Consider the following 20,668-nt stretch of genomic DNA (forward strand, 5'->3'; position numbering starts at 1 on the left):
CCAGGGACAGACATATACTGTATATGCCATTGGTATGTGAGAATGTCAATTCAAATTCAAAATCCTTTGTCTATGGATTGGAGTTGGAGTTCATCCATAAACTACAGTCCCTCAGCCATATATTAACCAAGGATAATGGCTTCCTGGCTCACTACACACATTTCTACACTGTCGGACCTCATCCTCAGGGAAGCATCATACATTCATCTATTCTGACTCGTGGACAACGACAGCATCTGAGGGACACGGATTCATGTTGATGAAGAATCTGAGTCAGGAGATGGTCTTGGAGAGCGAGGGACCAGTGGTAATGGCCTGCCCGTCAAGGATTCATGGCACCCGGGACAGAAGGAGCTTTTTACTTGGAGTGCTGTGAGGCACTTGGACAAAGCCTCAGATGGCGCTGACTGGAAGATAACTGAACCTATTGGAGAACCTTGCAGACCCTTATGGACCTCATAGACATAATCCTGAAGAAGATAGGTTTTTATCATCGGTTCTCACAAGTACAGCTGATCCTCAATTGCTCAGCGTTTCATACAATGAGACCACTGGAGGAACACCCTTTCAGATCTTCTCTGGCTGTAGGTAGGTATATTGGTCTCCTTGTCCTCCTCCTCCTCAATGCTCATATTTCCAGAAGTCTCTGCTGCCTGGAGGTTTGGCTCCTGATTATATTCTGGGGCCCCAGTCTCTGCTGGTACTGTCAGGGCAGAGCTAGGGCCAGGCTCAGGCTCAGAGTCCTCTTCTGAGTCCTCAGCCAGGCTGGGCATGACAGTGAGGAAGGTCTGGGAGAAGGAGACCTCCATGTAGAAGAGTCCTCCAATTCTCCCTCAGAAACAGAAATAGCCTGGGCCTCAACAAGCTGGAGTGAAGGCGAGGCTGATGTAGCCTTATCTGATGGTTGATTCTCAAGCCTGGTCACCTTCTTGGTGGATGAAGGAGCAATACTCATGCTTCCTCTTCTTCTCAATCTTCTCTCCTTTGTCACTAGCCTTCTTAGGAGGCTTAGAAGTTGACTCGGGAACAGCTGATGAGGATTTTTGCTTTTTCGAGGGAGGATCCTCGGGTTCAATGACCTCGGTTGAACACTGATGATCAGAATTGGTCCTATGCATAGCTGATGATGTCTCATGGCTCAACTTCAAGGAGCCCGAGCGAGCAATGTCCTCCTGATGGCCAGACTCCATAGTAGAAGGTCTCTTACGAGATGGAGACAGCAGAGGGATAGAGACCAAAGCAGTCAGGGGCACATGAGGTTTCAAGGCTCTCTCATACAACAATGACTGAAGGTGGAAGAGTCAATTTTTCTTCACCTGAGGGGTAAAAGCCCTGCAGTGTGAGCAGGTCTGCATGTTGTGCTCCTCACCCAGGCAGAGCAAAAAACAAGAGTGTTTGTCTTGCCATGGGATTTTGCTCCACACTCATCGCACCGCTTGAAGGACATGGATTGGGACGCCATACTACCGATCCAAAGTCAATCCGAGAATCAAACAACACCGAAATCACAAGACACATAGTAGTCATGGACAAACCAAGACAAAAAGCTGAAATATCACTACATCGAAACCAAAACCGGGATAGAGAAATCAAAATCTAGATGGTAGGGATTTTTCAACAAAATCGTTTAGGCTAATTTCATATAACCAGCAAAATCAAGTGGCAGTTTTTCTTGCTGCAGGGGGCTTGCATATTTTAATGCTGTTGCAACACGGAGAAAATCATAAACATAGAAAACTAGTGTCAGCCCTGTTATAATGATGTGTCACAATTTCTTTTTTAAAAAATAGAAGCCTCTTATTCCTCTACAAATGATATATCTAGAATTCTTTATCAGGATCAGGGAAAGACACAAAAACAACCAAAGATTAGGCCAGATATTGTACCATAATATCCAGTCTCAGACTGAAGATCACAGATTATTTTCCTAAAGCTATTGGAAGAACTTCCATACCCTAAATAACATTACTAAGTAAACTCCTTCTCAGAAGACACTGCTTCCCTTGTAAATATCAAAATCTACCAACTGAATAATATTCAAATATCCAAGATGCTGATGTAAAGAATATAGCTGATGACAAAATGTGACTTTTGTTTAAACTTTAAACTTTTAGATAGTAGGTGAGATATTGTATATGAATATATTACTGCTTTGCTCACATATTTCATGTCTATACAGCGAAGAGGCATGTCTGAATTTTAAATAAAAAATATTATAAAATAATTACCTCACTGAGAAGATCAACTGTAAAGGCTGAGTTTCCTGAGAAAACATGTCTGCCTCGAGACATACGATTCAGTAAATAAGATGAGGAATGAGCGACTGCACCCCTTGAGATATTAAATAAGAATGGCATACATATTTTAGCTAGCTTCTCTCATGAAAACACTCCATAATTTCTTGTCTATTTATGTTCATGCAGACATAATTGATTAACTGATAATGCAACAACAAGGCATCAGAAAAAAATAACTCAGGTTTGCAGTGGTAGAGGGCTACTGAAGAGACCCCTGAAAACTGAGCTGTGCTTTGACATGGCAGTTTCATGACTCAGAAAGAAAGAAAAAGGCTGATTATAGGAACAGACTTTACTGGTAGGCAGCCAGCTTTTCATTGTACTGCTAGTTATGTAAAACCTGGAACATTAGTAATTAGTTTTGTTTTGTTTTTTAATTAGAGGCCTCTCATAAACTGAGTACCTAAACTGTAGCTTACTTATCTTGTTAAAAAAATCTGCTACTGACTTTTAGATGCCAAATAAGCAACACATATACATTGTTATCCTGAGCAAGAGGATGTGTGTCTTTTATCCAAACCCCAGTTACAGAGACTATTTCCCAATACATTCTCCATTTATTTTAAAATCATGTCTCAAAAAGATGTCCCAATTGCCCCAAATTCCAGTATTGACATTTTAGAACAGATTGTGCCATGTAGTGGATTCATTTACATGGTGTAAAATCCAGAGCCTGGAGTACTACTTTCAAAAAATAATTTCTTCCTTTGGTCATTACAAGCCCCAAACAGCAACTCATTAAACATTGCTATATCAGAGATTTGCAAATAAACATACAGTTAGTTCTCTGTATTCAGATTCTGCGTTCACAGATTCAACCATCCAAGGCTTGAAAACATCCTCCCAAAAATTCACCAAAATTCTCAAAAGCAAACCTTGATTTTGTCCTTTTATATAAGGGACACCATTTTATTATAATGGGACTTGAGCTTCCATGGCTTTTGGTATCCATGGGGGAGTCCTGGAACCAATTCCCAGCAGGTACCAAAGGCCCATTGTACTGTATTACTCATAACCCATGGGAGAAGGATAGGAAGTTAACACGAGGTGGGTAGAAGGTTACATCTCTGCTGTGTGCCTGAAACAAGAATCTCGTATCTCTTGCAATGGTCCCCAAACTATCCTCTTTAATGGATTTTGGACTTCAGCTCCCAGAATCCCAAACTATGGGCCAACATGGCTGAGGCTTCTGGGAGCTGAAGTCTAAAATCTCTTAAAGGACACAGTTTGGGAACCACTGCATCTCAGTTGTTGTCGGTGTCATTAAAAACCACACTACCACACAGCAATACAACACCCCAGCAGCATCAGGAGTATTGTTGGCAAAGATCAATACTACAGTACGTAAAGGGAGTCTGGAGTTTTCTCAAAGTACTGACAAGGGAGCAGCAAGAGCCAGTTCTGACAGTGTCTATGTGATGGGCAGAATTAGTCATCACTCTTGTAATGCCAGCAGCATTGTGTAAAACATTGTGTAAAACAATTCCAAAGAAGTCCAACCAGCAACTCCAGAGAATTTTAGAGAAGGCTAGTTTTCAGAAGTTCACCAAAGTCCAAGGAAAGTGGAGATGAAAGCCAATTATGGACACGCGGAGTCTTTTTATCCAAGAGGCTCAAATGTTTGGAAGTGAGGATGCCCCCAGAGGCCTCATTAGCAAAGTGAAAAGGATGGCAACAAGGCGCAAGGATCTATATCTAAGCCAGGGTGCAGTTGCACAAAAGAGGCTGACCAGAAGAAGCAGACAGTTTTCTCCCAGACATATGTGGCAGGTGCTTGAATTGTGCAGGGTATCTTTAAAGCTGAGGTTGATGTGCTTGCTCCCTAGTACACTCAGTAAATCAATACAGCTGTGGCCCTTTATTTATTCCAGATATGGAATCCCGTGTCCTCATTCTAAGTGTAGGAGCAATTATAGTTAATAGTTTTATTTGTGCCTGACTGTTTAAGCAAAATCATGAATAATATATCTGTTCAGAGAGATTTTTAACAAAATAATGTAGTTCTCTTCAAGTAAGTAGGACTGTACATAGTTTGTAATTTTTTTCCCTGTGTCAACAACAGTTGTTAAATATTACTTAGATTTCTCTGAAAAGAGGCTCTGTCTTCATACAACCTACATTGTACAATTTAAGCCAAATTATTTACATAGTAATAAGTTTGAAAGGGCATACATTCATAAGGGCACTTTACTTTTTCTTTGTTTCACCATGCATTAAACATTTGATTTTGGAAAAGAATTTGATTAAATTTTAGAGGCCATTATGGTAAACATACACACTTTTAAAAGACTTTTCTATATGTATATCTACACACTGAAATAGTCTCATAGCAGTTCAGCTTTGGATAAAAATAGATCAGAATGCTAACAATGGCGGGTTACAGACCGCCTCTTTGAGGCGGGCTGTACCCGCCCCTTTCCCCACCGGATCGGGGCCTGAGCTGCCAGAACGGCAGCCGCTGAGGCCCCGATCCTCCGCTTTTCAGGCTGCGGGGAAGCAGCAAAAGGCCGCTTCCCCGCAGCCTGAAAAGGGGTGTCCTTGGGGCATCAAGCCCCAAGGACACCCCGCGGCAGCGGGGAGGGGGAGAAAGGGGCCGCTTGGCCCCTTTCTCCCTTGCTTTGCTGGGCGCAGCCGTCTGAAGGCTGCGCCCAGCAAAGCAAAGCGGTGCCGCGGACCAGGAAGGGGCTCCGAAACGGAGCTTCTTCCTGGTCCGCGGAAAGGGCGCCCTAGGCGCCCTGCCGCGGATTGAGGACGTCACGTCCGCGCCGCCCCGTCTAGAGGCGGCGCGGCCGTGACGTCCTCACGGCGGCGGCCGTATGGAATGGCCACCGCCGTTTAGTGCGTGACGAGCATGCACTAGGGTTAGGGCGGTGCGGAAGCACCGCCCTTTTGTAACCCTAGTGCGTGCTCGTCACGCACTAAAGTGCCGGTATGTAACCGGCCAATGTGTTGACGGTTAGAGGCTACAGTAAAGCATACACTATGTTTAAGAGATATGTATATGCCATGATTCTATTAATAATGCTTCATATTCATAATAGGGTTGAGTCTCCCTTATCTGAAATGCATGGAACCAGAAGTGTTTTGGATTTTAAAGTTTTTTTTAAATTTTGGAATATCTGTATATACATAATGAGATATCTTGGAGATGGGATCCAAGTCTAAACATAAAATTCATTTATGTTTCATATATGCCTCATATCCAAAACCTGATGATAATTTTATACCTAATATTTAAACAATTTTGTTCATGAAACAAAGAAAGCAAAGATGTCACTATCCAAACCACCCATGTGGACAGTTTTGGATTTTGGAATATTTTAATTTTGTAATTCCATACAAGGGAGACTCAACCTGTAAAACACTGTAAAACATTTCCTTCTAGTTTCACCAGTATATCATATTGTGTCTTTCATTCAGTGATCTTGCAGTTACTTTTTGTAGCTGGAAATATTTATGTAAATGATTATAACACTTTTCTTACACCCCATTTCTTCATTCTAGAAATGAAGTAATATGTTTACCTCTTTGACTCTTAAAAATCTCATAATGTAAAGCATAGAGGCTTTGAAATCTCTGCATAGTTTCTTGCATGTCACAGGTACAATGCAGGAGAATGCAGATAACTGCAGCATTTACAGACTTTGAATTATATACCTACTTAATTTCCTGCACCTTTCTTGTAGGAATATTATATGCTCTCAATATTCTGATGAGAAGCTTAACATCACCATCAGAAATAGCCTGTGCTGGAACCTTCTGTCTCTCTTTCCTTTGTGGCTTCAAATGTCTTCTGCGTTCACCTAGCTTGAAAATTGCATCACTCAATTGGCTAAAAAGTAAATACAGAAGTAATTTATATCACAGTCGTATTTGCTAATATGACAAAAGTGTAAACTCATTTATGTAGTTTTTAAAATATAAAGGTAAAGGTAAAGGTTTTCCCTTGACAAGATTGTCTAGCTGTGACTGACTATTGGGGCGGAGCCCATCTTCATTACTAAGCTGAAGAGCCAGTGTTGTCAAAGATGACTCTGTGATCATGTGGCCAGCATGCCTGCATAGAATGTTGTTACCTTCCCACAAAAGTGGTACCTATTTATTTACTTGCACTTTTGCATGCTTTTGAACTGCTAGGTTGGCAGAAGCTGGGACTAGTGATGGTAGCTCACTCCGTCATGCAGCGCTTGGGCCTTGAATTGCCAGCCTGCCAATCTTGCAATCGTCAGAGTCAGCGTCTTAACTGCTGAGCCATCGCATCCCTTTTTAAAAATACTGTATCTTTTTTAGAATTAGGAAATCACAATTTTGAGTAGTGTAAATGTCCTTTAGTGGTTGTCTACCTTCTCACATCTTGTAATAAAAAAAATTGCAAAATTTGACATTACCAACTATTAAAAATATTTTTTTAGAAAAATCTTTATTGTTAAAATTATCAGCAAACATGCATATACGTTTATACATGCCAATCATACGATCATTTTATCACAATTTCAATTATGAGTATTAAGAAAATTAAGAGAAGAGTCTTCTTCCTTCTCCCTTTATTCCTTACTATCCTTACTTACATACATTCCATCCACTTTAAACTTCCCAAGTTCTTTCTTACGTTTGCTCCCTCTCTCCTCCTTCATCTCATCTTTTCTATCTCCCTACTTACACCTACCATTCACACTTACTTAAACCAGTTTATTCTACCCCCCTTTCAACTCTTCCCTACTCTATTTCATCTTCTATTTCAAAAACATATCATCTCATTCATACCGACTTCCTTCCTGCCAATTTGCCGTCTATTGTTGTATCTACTTGTCTTTCTTACATCTACCTCTTTTCGTTGTGGATTCAACTACCCATAATTCTTTCAACTTATTCAGATCTTTATTGATCTCAGTCTAGGTTTTCTTCATTCCAAGTTTATTACTGGTACTTTACCCCATCTCTGCTTTATGAACTTGATAACCTCTCCCCACTCTTCTGTCACTTGCTTCTTAGATCTATCTCTCATAGCTTGTGTAAGTCTATCCATCTCTATTCCTTCATACAGTTTCATTAACCAATCATCAATTGTTGGACAAGTTTCATTTTTCCATTTTTGTGCAAAACAGATTCTTGCTAGTGTCATCATATAATACATCATTTTAATACCAACTATTAAAAATATTTTTAAGTTTACTCATCTCAACCCAATTTAAACAAAGCCAGTTTATAAATATGTACCTCATAGATATAATTTCTTCATAATCATTAACAATATCTGATAAATTATATTTGTGCCGAATGGTCACGATTCGTTTTCTAATTTGCTTTCTCATCTGTAAAAATGTATTTAATAAATGTAATTGAAAACTAAATTCTCATGGGTTTGACTACACAGAGAAAAACATTATTTGGGGCATTTCTTCTCAATACACTGAAAACAACCATACAATCAACATTTTTTACCAGAGGTTGCTGAAAGCAACACAGACTGCTAAGCAACACTTTTGTCTCAGAATTCAAAGAGGAAAAAAAATGGTAGCATCTAAGTGACAAATTAAACCTTATGTTAAATATATAATCTGCCTGTCTACAAGAGGTTTCCTTCACAAATAACAAATATCATACAAGGAATATGGACTGGGAACATGGCCCAGGGGGAAGAGGCTTTAACTAAAACATATTGTATCCAAATTGGTAAAGCACTTTACTCCTAACACTGTAATCCTGGATGTACACAAGACTATTTGTGATCTAGGACTGAGCATTTGTGAAAGAACAATCTAGCACAGAAGGACAAAAAAAAAAACTATTTAATGTAACATTAGTCCAGCCCTCAGGTATGCTGCTATGTCCATTATGGCACCAGAGCCTACATCTGCCTACATCACATAAACAGCACTGTGTGAAGTAGGAATGGAAAGAATATTCAAAAATATTTTTAAATGATCAATAACATGTTTCTCAGTGTGAGGAAACCCTGATAAGAAGAGCCCTGGACTCATTTTTGTAGTTCTTTGTAGTCTGTGCAAAATTCATACATGGTTGTTTGGTACAGAAAAACAACATTTTGTATGCAGAAAATAATATTCTGTGCTCAGAAAATGCTGTTTTAAGTACAAAATACCACATGTGTGAATAAGTTCTGTATTATGAACAGTCTTCAAAAATTGAACAGTTGTTGAAGACTCTCACAGAGGGAAGAAAATTTCTAAAATTACTCATTGCTTCCTTTGAGAAGCAAGTTACCACAGATTTACATTCTTAGCATGCGGTCAGTGTAAGTATTGTACTTTAACTCTTATTCAAAAAGAACCATTCCCTGGTGAAAGGTGACAGCTTAAGCCCGCCTCAGAGCACCTAAAAGAAGCACCCTCTTACTCTTTCATCCATCCATCCACCCTTTAGGTTGAGCACAGTAATGCCTGCCAGACTTTTGTAAGTTCTTTGGCATTGTTGTTCTTCGCTCCATTCTTTCCATCCTTTATTGTGTGTCTCTAAGTTTTACCCTCAATTTATGCATGGGCCATATCATAATCCATTAATTTTGGCCCAAAAACTTGTCCTTGATTTATACATGAGATCGATTTATAGTCAAGTATATATGGTAGATTACACGTCCTAGGAATAAGACAGATTGCAAATGCACACTGGGGCAAAACAAACAAAATCATTTTAAAAAAAACCATGTAACATATTATTCAAAATATAAGATGGGGTAATTATATAATCTTGAAATAATTGAAAGTAAGGTACTAGGTTTAAAGAAATACGTCTGAAATAATCAGGTGGTTGCATCTAGTTGCTAATTATGCTCTTATAGATACAATTGCTCATACGCTGTCTGAATCTTGAGATTAAAACAGGCAACCAATTTTTCATCTTTTGTGCCTGTTTCTATTCTCTAGGCAGTTCCAGATGAAACTTTCTTTATGTTGTCCTGTCCCATTCACAAAATTTTACAAGGGCTTCACACAACTTTGTCCACCATTCATAATCCTCTCTTCTTTCCCCACCAGCATTTCTCTCTTTTTTTCTGAGAAAAATCTGTTAAGGATTTTTTAAAAAGAAGGAACAATTCCTTCTTATTGCTCATGAGAGGAGCCCTCTGTCTGGAAATGTTCTCTATCTACAGAGCTCTATGCCAAAATAATTATATTTTATGTTTAGACTTGTAGCTTAACCCATTAGGAAACCAAAACAACTGTTATTGATACAGCGACGTCATCTGCGACAGCCATACAACAGGGAAAGGCCATCACATGAGACTCAGTAGGGAATAACAGTCCTTGAATCCAATACAAATTGAAATAATATAGCGATGTATTTCCAGCACAACAGGTAGTTTTGTAGCCCTTTCTTTTATAATATTACATTTATGAAAAGTATCGTACCATGCTAATGAAGCTGATAGAACTATTCCTTTGTGCAGAAATAGGATCCACGTCTGTCATCAACATGTCCTTTTCTACCTGACTTCCATATTGCTGAAATGAGAATTAGGCACATATATCATAAACATTTCCTTACTTAATTTACTTCCATTTTCCTGAAATAGCAATTAGGTTATTTTAATAAATTAAATATTAATCTTTACATGACTGTTCAGCCAGACAAAAAGACAGTATCTAAGTTACTAACAATTATGCTCCACGTATTGGAGATTCTCAGAGCTTCAAACAAGTACTTTCTATGTGATTTGTTATATAATTTATGTCCTGATTTTCCTATGTACATTTTAGGAGTTTACTTTTTTGAGGGCCCAACTATTATTCAAGTGTTTACTATCCACCAAAATATCTGGCCTACCATTAATAAACCCTTACATTACTTCTTTAAGGATAAAAACTGAACAGACCAGATTTCAACAAGATATAGAACTCTCCCAGGACAAGAAAAAAGCAAACAAAAGCCATGTTGGCCCATAAGAAAAATCTTTCAGTCTGTTGATGGGCAAAACCTTACTTAAAACCAGCTCAGAAGCCTATTGCATGTATTATTAAACCGACTTAACTCTATCCGGTTTAAGGGTTAATTCAGGCACCCTAATCTTATCACACACTTTTTACTGCTGAAATTGCCAACCAAGTACATCCTGGGACCACTGCCACTTGCAGAGCTGCTCCTCCAGGCTGTTTTCGAATCCAGGAGTTTTCCAATGTAAGAAAATGGCTTCCTGAGCGGCTCTGCAAGCAGGGATGGACTCGTGCTGTATTCAGGTGGCAATTTCAGCACTAAAAAGTGTGTGATAAGATCAGGGTGCTGCCCGAATTAACCCTTAACCCGGATAGTGGTAAGATGGTTTAATAATACACATGATAAGCTCCTCAGATGGGTCTAGTTTCAGGCATCAGTCAACCCAACTGTCAATCCATAGAATCCAACTAATCCAGTCTATCTTCAGGGTACCTCTGGTCTGTGTGGTTCACCTGTCACCTAGATGCAGTGTGGTGCCACTGGTCCCCAAACTGGGCATGCCCCAAAAGCGGTATATAAATAAAGTTTTATTATTATTATTATTATTATTATTATTATTAGTCTGCCTGAAGCTTCCATAAGGAGACTGCTAACTAGGTCTGACAGGTGCAAAGACCAGAACTCCCATAGAATTGTATCCAGGCCCCATCTAAAACTGGAGGCCAAAATTATTACAATTAATACAAGCCAAAATGACAATACTTAAAACAGAAGGAGAAAAAATAGAGTACATATAACTTATAACATATAATATATATATACAACATATAATATTCAGAGAAATAGAAAACAACAACAAAAAAGGAAGACTGAGTGATCTCTTCCACAAAATTCCAAGAAATCAAAGGGAAGTTCAAACCAAGGTCCAGGATGCTATTTCACAATAGAAAGAACATACTTCAAGCCCAGGAAGAAATAAAAAGACATTGAACGTTATATAAAAGACATGAGAAAATGAAAGATACATGGAACGAAGAACCATATGAAGATGAAGCCAAAATTCTAAAACTGAAGTGGAAGCTGCAATAGCAGAACTTGGAGAAAATAAATCACCAGGAACAGGTGATATTCCAGTCTAACTGCTACAATCCACACTGATAGAACCAACTCTAGTGCTAACCAACATATGACCACAAATACAGTGGCCAACAGACTGGAAATATTTAATATACATCCCCATTCACAAAAAATAGCATTAATTTTCCAAGCAAGCAAAATTATGCTCAGACTTCTTCATGAGGCTCCAACCATACATGGTGATATGTGTTACATGAAATAGACTCTGTGTGTGTGTATTGTACACACACACACACACACACACACACACAGAGTCTATTTCATAACAAAACAATTCACATTGTTAAATATTCTTTGTTTTAAATTAGAGAAAAACCTACAATAGTGTGTTTTAAACCCAAATAATTCTCCAATTGAACTACTACAATACAGACAGAAGCAACAAAATCCATAACTAATATGGAAACCAAAAAGGTGGCCAGCAGAATGGAAATGATCAATATATATCCCCATCCACAAAAAAGGAGACACAAAAGACTGCAGCAAAATTATGCTGAAAATTCTGCAGCAGACTCCAACCATACACAGAGAGAGAAATCCCAGAGGTACAAGCAGGAAAAGGAAAAGGTACTAGGGACCACATTGCAAATATATGATGGCTAATAGAGCACACCAAAGAATTCCAAAAAAAGATCAGCATGTGCTTTATAGACTATAGCAAAGCCTTCAACTGCATAGATCATGAAAGTCTATAAACCCTTAGAGACATGGGAGTGCCATCACATCTGATAGTCCTGATGAGAAATCTGCACTTAGGACAAGAGGTTCCTGTCAGAACAGAGTATAGAGAAACTGAATAGTTCCCAATTGGCAAAGGTCAGGCAAGGCTGAATCTATTCACTCTATCTGTTAAATTTGTATGCAGAAATTATCGTATAAAGAGCAGGCTTGGACACAAAAGAAGGAGGAGTGAAGCTAGGAGGACATCATGACAAGGAAAAACTACGCTTACTCGATGTATTGATTGATTTAAGGTAGTGTTGGTGATTTCTCAATTATTTCCCCTTACAAACAGGACCACCCACATATTTCATATGATTTGTTGTTGTTCATGAGATAGTCACTCACAAACTGAGGTTGGCCAAAAGAGATCCCACATACTGTAAGTGTTTGCATAGTGAGATCTGAAAATTATACTTCAGTATGTTGTACTGGCTGCTCTACTGAGAGGTGACCCATTCAAATATCAGTAGAAACAGAAGTGCAAGAAGTAACTGGTGCTGTGAAAGAAATCTGCTTTTCGTTTTCTTTCTCTCTTGCAAATTATTTTGAATGGAGTCAGTTCAACAATGCAACATATTCTTATCCTTCTTTCATTCCAATAGATCTGACAATGATTTTCCTAGGGTAACAAGAGAAGAAGACTTATGTTGAAAAAGCACTGGGATGGAGATCAACTGTGTATGGATCAGTGGATCCTTCACTGGTGGACATGTAGTGGAAAGTCTGTCATGAAGCAAAGCTGCCTTTTCAAACTGGGCTGCTCCCAAAATCAGTACAGAGTAAAACGCTGCTATTGGTACTGATGAGGAACATGCCAAAAATTAAGCCATTTTCTGTATCTATTGATCCACTTTTCTTGCGAGTGCTGAGGTTTGAAATAAGGGACAGTACTCAAGGAATTATTTTTGCCATCTGATCTGCTTGTTCCAGAGCTTGCTCCTAAGCATGGACCCTGAAGTGAGAAATCCTAGGCACAGTTTTTAAACCCCTGATAAAAGCAGCAGGTGTAAATATATCCTCTCCTAGACAGTAAAAGAAAAGAGAGTGGTTATCCCATTGCTCTACATTTCTTCCACAGAGGTAAAGCATAAAACCATATACAAGGATGTGAGGAAAGCTCATTGCTGTCCATTGGACATATGGGATTTTTAGTTTTCTTCATACTTGGCTCAAGATTTGAAATTTGTCACCTGCTGCATTGAGGGATGAGAATTTGCAAACAGTTCATTTGCAAAAGAAGCAACAGGGCAGACACTTCAGTTAGAAATTTGATGTTCAGGACAATGTTGTTGTTTTTGTTTAAATAATAAAAGTAACAGTGCTTCAGCCATTCAATTTAAGTGTGAGACTCAGTCAAGGCAATGTGGGGAGTGGGAGTGGAAATTCCATTGTAAAGATAAACACAGGCCATCCTTCTTTGTTAGACACTGCAAACCAAGTGTTCCGGTTCACACCACTAATCAAAATAAAAGTTACGGAGGGAAAGCCAGCTAAGTGTTTTGTAGTCCTCATTTTTCGAAGATCTCTCAGGAATAGTTTGCTTGTCTGTGAGAGGCAACCAAGCTGAAATATCTCGTTCTCCACAGCAAGACAAATAATATTTCCTCACTCCAAGGACGGGAAGAATAAAGACATAAACGTACATCACTAGCCACAGATGCAATGTATACAGTACCAATATGGACAAAAAGATGACAAAAATAGCAGATAATTCAGTATTGACAATGATGAAGAACATGTAGTGGATAACAAAGGGTAGAGGATGAAAAGGAGAGAGAAACATTCAGATTTGAAGAGGAGAAATAAAGCTGAGTAAACACTTCCTAGAACTACATTTGCATGGTGGATGAAAAGGAACAAGGGAGTAACTCTGACATGCCCAAGCATGTGTGTAGGACAACATAGTCAGGGTTCCAACTAAAAACTCCTCAGTTCTATAAGAATCCATATAAGGCTTTGCATAGGTATCAGTTTGTGTGACTCACAGAGACTACCCAAAAAAAAAGGGGTGGGGGGTTAATTTGTTTTTGGTCTGATCCAGGATGCCTGTTCTTATATATCCTTGAAATTCTTGGAAGAAAACTAGGACAAAAGTATACTTTAATTTTGGGGAAAAAAACACCCTTAAAATATATCAACAATATTGCCAACTGTAGTTAGGAAATTAGTATGAACTATATAGCATTATGTCTGGCAGATTTATATTATATGTCACATGCTTAGGATAAAGCAGAATGAAGGTAAATAAAAATACATTCAAGTACTATGTAAAACTGAAGGCCAAGGTTTACTGTTCAAATGAAATACCTGGAAGACTGTGTCTGGTATCTCTCTGTCATAAAGAGGAATTTGCTGAAAACAGTAGAAGTCTAACTGTCCTAAGCTTCTCAGCTGCAACAGCTGAAAACGTTTGCAATTTTTAATGTCTTCTGTGGTGACAAAGTTAAATTCTTCCTGCAGCTGTTCAAGACGAAAATATTTAGAATCACTTTGTTCTTGGGATTTTGCATACTGTTAGAAAATGGAAAATATAAATAAGAATATGCAGCTGATCAGCTAACTATAGCAAATAAATATTGTTATATAAACCCTAAAAACTTTATTATTTTGAATACTATTTCAATTGTTATATCTCTCTCCTTGCACGTTAAAGATGAGAAAGTACAACCATTACAGGAAGAGTGAAAATCACCAATCTTTGGCACAGCAGAAAAGACTGTTGAATAGATCTTGCAGATCTGGATCGGGTACTGAATAAAATCTATGTCAAATGTACATCTAACCTTTCCAAAAGGTTATGATGTGACAAAAGACTTGTTCCTTCAGCTATTCTGCACTCAGCTTTATACTAATGTCACGCGTATAAGAATATACTGTAATATCTGAAATTTACAACAGGCAAATAAAAGCATCACCTCATGTATGTTATCATACATTTTAAAATAAAAAAACAGCAAAGAAAACTAAAACCAATTAGAAATAGAAGAAACTAAAGGCCCAAATAGACGGCCCTTTTAAGCTGCTATCAGAGTGTGGCATTTTCATGCTGCAGGTCGCAATGACACCCTGAGGTCAGGTGGCTGCCCAGATGTGGACGGCTTCGAAGCACTCCAGCGGTGCAGTGTTTATATGCTGCATTCGGTCGAAGTGGCTTGAAGCCGCCATGTGGCCATAGCGGGGCAGGAAAACATCAGCTCCTTTTTCGACCGGCTTCAAGGTGGATTGGGGGCATGGCAGATGTTTGCCACACCCCCAATCCATCTTTAGAAGGGGTGGCTTCAAGCTGCCCCTTCCACCCTGTCTGTTTCGCCCTAAGATGTGTCTAAATTCCACCTTACATATTGTTTCATGTTTTGAATTAAAATGATGACATTGATGAAATGAAGATACTATTGCTGGTAGTTATGCTGTCCACTGTAATATATGACATTAGCATAAAACGGAAAGAACTATATGGATGCATCACACATTGAGGTAGTCCACCAATTTCAGTGTTTTCCAACAGCCAATCAGATGTCACAGGGGCATTCACAAGCAAGACACTAAGATTATTTTCTTTCCCCATTATTTTTCTGAAAGCGTCTGGTATTCAGAGGTGTATCTCCACTTTCAATGGAGGTTCTCTATAACAATTATAGGTAATAGTCATTTTCAACTATGGCTTCAGGGTGTGTGTCATGGAACTTTTTTACACAGGTGAAAAACATCATATTCACCCCAAAGCCAGTGCTGGCAGTCCTGATGACACATGGCTACGTCCAAGGAAGATCCGTGTTTTTCTGCCCTTAACCTTACTTTGCTCCAAACAAAACAAAGTTAGGGAAAATCTTGTTGTTTCTCAGAAACCCTAAAGTGGCCTTGGGCAATTTTGGCATATGAACAGTTGGACTGAGTCAGATTTGGCCCAATCAAGTTGTCCACATGCCAGGACCTGCATTACCCTCCTTACATATGCTGAGTAGTTGAACTGTTTTTGCAGCCACCACCACTGTTTCCTTGCATGCAGTAACAGCCACCCAGAAATGTGATCAACAAGGAATCTACCTGGGTGGCTGTTTCTGTCCTCAGCTCCAAAAACAGATCATTCCTTTTCTCTCTGCTACTCAGCACAGGAAAGGGGGATGGCACAGCTCTTAGTTCTCAAGATGCCTTGTTAATTACATGTCCAGACACCCATTTCTGTCCTCAGCAATAGCAATAGCAAGTATATTTCTATACCGCTTATCAGTGCACTTAAGCACTCCCTAAGCAGTTTACAAAGTGTAAGCTAATTGCCTCCAACAATCTGGGTACTCATTTTAGTGACCTCGGAAGGATGCAAGCCTGAGTTGAGCTTGAGCCCTTTTGCTGGCCCTTTTGAACTTGCAACCTTAGGGTTTGTGAGTGAGTGGCTGCAGTACAGGCATATAACCACTGTGCCACCAGGGCTCAGCAGAAGTGCTGGCTTGCCTGGCAGTCTTTACATGAAGCCCCTGCCCACAAGAAAGCAGTAGTGGCAGCTCTGAAAATAGGCAATCCCCTTTCCCTGTGCTGCTCAGCCTGGGGAGAGAAATAGCATAGCTCTTGTCTCACTGGAATCTTTGTTGATCACATGTCTGGGAGCCCATTTTGGTTCTTAACAGAAATGGTGACACACTGGGCAGCCTTTACACAGAATTGCCTGTCTGTGAGAAACAAAGGCTGCATCTCCGAAATCAGGGAATGGACCAACCGGACTGATGTAGTGTGGTCCCCATTGTGGTTAGCCCAGAGCCAGTATGGGACACAATCCTCTAGACTGGTCCTGGATTAAGCAGCTGTGTAGATGCACCTAGTTTCTTATCTAGATTTAAAAATCCAACATTTTAAAAATATACAGCAACTCCTTTATTTGTTATTAATTTTCCCTAAAAAAATAAGCTTAATTATTAGATGTTAAAATGTCATCATTACCATTATTAATTCAAGCAAATCCGTGTAGTCAGGGTCATTTGGATCAATATTGACTTCTTTTGCCCAATCAATATATTTCTTTATATCAGAATGCCACCAAATTCCAGTTCCTTTTCCTAACCTAATATTCCCTGACATACTGAAAAACAAAAAAACAAAAAATAAAATAAACAGATATTGCAGTTAGTTTTAAGGGTTACTGACTCTACCTTTACCTCTTTGTACTTGCCCACAATTGTTTCAACTTTGAAAACAATATATATTCTTCAGATCAATGACATGGACACTGATACTGGCATGGTCCCCTAACATCTTCATGGCTGACTTAAAATAGTGTTTTCTCAGCTCCTGTCATCAAACATCTCTTCTCTGCCTGAGATAAATTCATGACATTTTTTTATTTAGACTCATGGACAAGAGACTCTGATGAAGTTCCATCATGACTTCAATTAATTTCTACCTCATTATCAAACCAGTCTACACCATACAAAAAATGACACATTTTTGGATACTGTTATCCCTCTCCATAAAATATATTTATGCCAAAATTCAATTTTAGACCCATTGAATTAAAGGAAGGGTACAAAGGATTAAGCAAAGGAAAACAATGCTAAAGATCTTTAAAAATTCTGACAGGCATCCTAAAGGCTGAATTGATGTGCTCACCCTAAAGGCTGGATGGTTGAGATAGTAGAGGGAGCTGATGCTTCCTTTAGGTGCTCCAAGAAGAGATTAAGCTCTCACTTTTCACCAGGGCATAGTTCTTTTTTCGATAAGAGTTAAAGTACAGTACTTATACTGACCCGTGGATAAGTCGATTTAGGGTTTTTGGGTCAATTTTATATATATATGTGAGTATATACAGTGTGTGTGTGTGTGTGTGTGTGTGAGAGAGAGAGAGAGAGAGAGAGAGAGAGTATATACAGTAGTTAATGATATGGCAAATATTTCCAGTGCCATCGCCGTATTTATTTATTTATTTATTTATTTCAAGGATTTATATCCTGTCTTTCTTCTGCAAGGCTGTTTTAGCCTTAGTTCAATAGATAATTGTAACTAAAAATGACAAGAGACAATCAGCTATGGAAAATGACTGAATCGTAGAGTTGGAAGAGACCACAAGGGCCATCCAGTCCAACCCCCTGCCATGCAGGAATTCTCACTCAAAGCATCCCCAACAGATGGCCATCCAGCCTTTGTTTAAATACCTCTAAGGAAGGAGACTCCACTACACTCCAAGGGAGTGTGTTCCACTGTTGAACAGCCCTTACAGTCAGGAAGTTCCTCCTAATGTTGAGGTGGAATCTCTTTTGCTGTAGCTTGAATCTATTGTTCCAGGTCCTATTCTCTGGAGCAGCAGAAAACAAGCTTGCTCCCTCCTCAATATGACATCCAAATATTTAAACAGGGCTATCATATCACCTCTTAACGTTCTCTTCTCCAGGCTAAACATACCCAACTTCCTAAGGTGTTCCAAATTGTTTTTTAAGGAAGAGACCCCAAATTCTCAAAAAAGCAATACATTTTACTAAGGATAACCATTATAGCAGAAAGTCAATAGCCCTACTATTGGTGTCCATGCACCATCTTGCCACGCCGTCCACACGGGGCGCGCGATGATAACATCCTCACGGTGCAGTGCCCAAATAGCGCTGCACTAATGTCATCATCATGCGCCTTGCACATGGCCTAAAAAGAATCCCCAGGAGCAGGTTCTTTTTAGGCCTCCTGGAAGCCATGCCATTTGGTTGGCACTGTCTCCATCTGGGGCAGAAAGGGGCGGCATCTCACCGCCCCTTTCTGCCAGTCTGTACAGCCCCAAAGTTATATTTTCAAAGACTGGAGGATTCAATAATTGGTCGTGATATTGAGTTGATCCTAATAAAATAATCTGTGTAACTTGTAGAAAATAAAACTGTGATCTTTATATACGAATTTGGAGAAGTAAATAATAAAAATACCAATATTTTCTAAGTCAGCAGACTTAACATTCTATTCAGCAAACAATTCATGTTGTCTACCTGGCCTGGCCATGTAAACCCACTGGGTGACCTTGGGCTAGTCACACTCTCTCAGCCTCAATGGCAAACCTCCCCTGAAGAAACGTGAAAAGAAACCCCCCATGACAGGATTGCCTTAGGGTGATCATAAGTTGGAATTGACTGGAAAGCAAACAACACACACATTCACCAGATAAGCACATATAGGATAGCAGCCTAATGTATAAATGTTGCTACCTAGAACTGCCAGCAGGTTGAAAGGGTGCTAAAGGAATTCCTTTGTCATCAACTGTCCAAAATAAGGAATATATTACTTTTCCTGATGTCAGAATACATAGTTCGTCAGTTTCATTCTCATCAAGATAAAAAGGTATATCTGTAACAGAAACATAATTGAAAGAAACCTTTTGATCATAACAGTACACTCTAAATACATTTTAAAATGATGGCTCACTTGTTCATTACTTTAACATTTTTTCCACAATGGATAAACCCTCATACAGAAACAAATTGAATGTAAATAACATTATAGCTGGCATCCTTAAATATTGCTGTATTTGTATTGTCTGGCTGAAGCAAGTGCACTGATATATGTATAATATATTGCTCACAGTCCCATGATGTCTTATGCTAATGAACCGATGTTCAGAGTGAATAATCCAGACCACAGCAATATTAGTTAAATCTTTAGTAATGAAATGTTAGTGTGAGACTAATTATGCCAGCAGCAGCTCCATTTATTTAAATATGCATCTGCCCCAAACACATTACAAAAGGGCCACTGACCAGAAAACTGAATGCAGAAAGCCAAATATCCCCAAAGTTTTCAGGCTCCTAATTGCAAGTGTTGGCTAAAACTCATAATTCTATCAGACAGTTCTATCACGGAACAGCTTCAAAACTGTTAATGCTAAGTTAATGCCTGGTTAATGCTGAGATGGATTTCAAAACAGGAGAAGTGAGAGCTGATATACATTCCTCTTTGGTTACAAGTATCCAATATCACCTCCCCATAGTAACTGAATATTCATCAGTGTCTCATTTTTTCTATTATAAACCATTGATATAGCTTTGCTGCTAAGCTCTTATAATATTTTTCCTCCTTCTAACACAAAAAACATTAGTTAACTCATTAATATCTGTATCTTGCACAATTTCTTCAGTCTAAAGCCAAGATATGTTCTATCTGTAATCAAGTGATGCTCATATCATGTAGTTTGCCAATCCAGTTGATCATGGTGGCTTTGTAACATATTGCTTTAAATAATCTCTATAACAGCAATCAACTTCTTGTCTATTTGGTTAAAACTGATATGATTAACTTACTACTTCCCACTGCCCTGTCCAAAGGTTTAACTTGCTGCTCACAACTAAATTCTACCTCATCCAAAATGTCTTTGCTTTTTAATATAATGTTACTGGGAACAGGCAAATACACTCTGGCCAACAAGGATGGTTTTCTACTTGATTCAAAAATCTAAAATGAAAAAAAAATACTGCTTAGATTTTAGGTCAAGCTCTGGCAAAGTAAGATGCTTCATAATAATTACCTAAAGCAAGAGAAGAAATTTGAAAAGAAACTACAATACTGCATACCAAAAATTACCAAGGTTAGTACAGTCGGCCCTTCTTATACACGGATTTTTTATACATGGATTCAAGCATCCACAGTTTGAAAATGTTCAA

At 38.8% G+C, this 20,668-nt stretch overlaps 1 protein-coding gene across 4 annotated transcripts in view; it reads right to left on the reverse strand.

Annotated features, from left to right (window-relative positions):
• The window catches only part of CC2D2B (coiled-coil and C2 domain containing 2B), a 71,772-nt gene that overhangs the window by 19,538 nt on the left and 31,566 nt on the right, over positions 1–20,668 (reverse strand). For all 4 annotated transcript variants that reach the window (XM_089510232.1, XM_089510231.1, XM_089510233.1 and 1 more), the window contains 8 exons: positions 20,309–20,459; positions 19,220–19,358; positions 16,983–17,121; positions 14,358–14,561; positions 9,668–9,760; positions 7,515–7,609; positions 5,959–6,129; positions 2,229–2,331 (listed from right to left, as the gene is read on the reverse strand). In XM_089510232.1, coding sequence (XP_089366358.1) covers positions 2,229–2,331; positions 5,959–6,129; positions 7,515–7,609; positions 9,668–9,760; positions 14,358–14,561; positions 16,983–17,121; positions 19,220–19,358; positions 20,309–20,459 — 1,095 coding nt within the window. The remainder of the gene's footprint in view (positions 1–2,228; positions 2,332–5,958; positions 6,130–7,514; positions 7,610–9,667; positions 9,761–14,357; positions 14,562–16,982; positions 17,122–19,219; positions 19,359–20,308; positions 20,460–20,668) is intronic.

Source organism: Sceloporus occidentalis, unplaced genomic scaffold (genome assembly GCF_023333645.1).
Source record: "Sceloporus occidentalis isolate IW3139 unplaced genomic scaffold, rSceOcc1.0.p SCAF_2, whole genome shotgun sequence".
Classification (NCBI taxonomy): domain Eukaryota; kingdom Metazoa; phylum Chordata; class Lepidosauria; order Squamata; family Phrynosomatidae; genus Sceloporus; species Sceloporus occidentalis.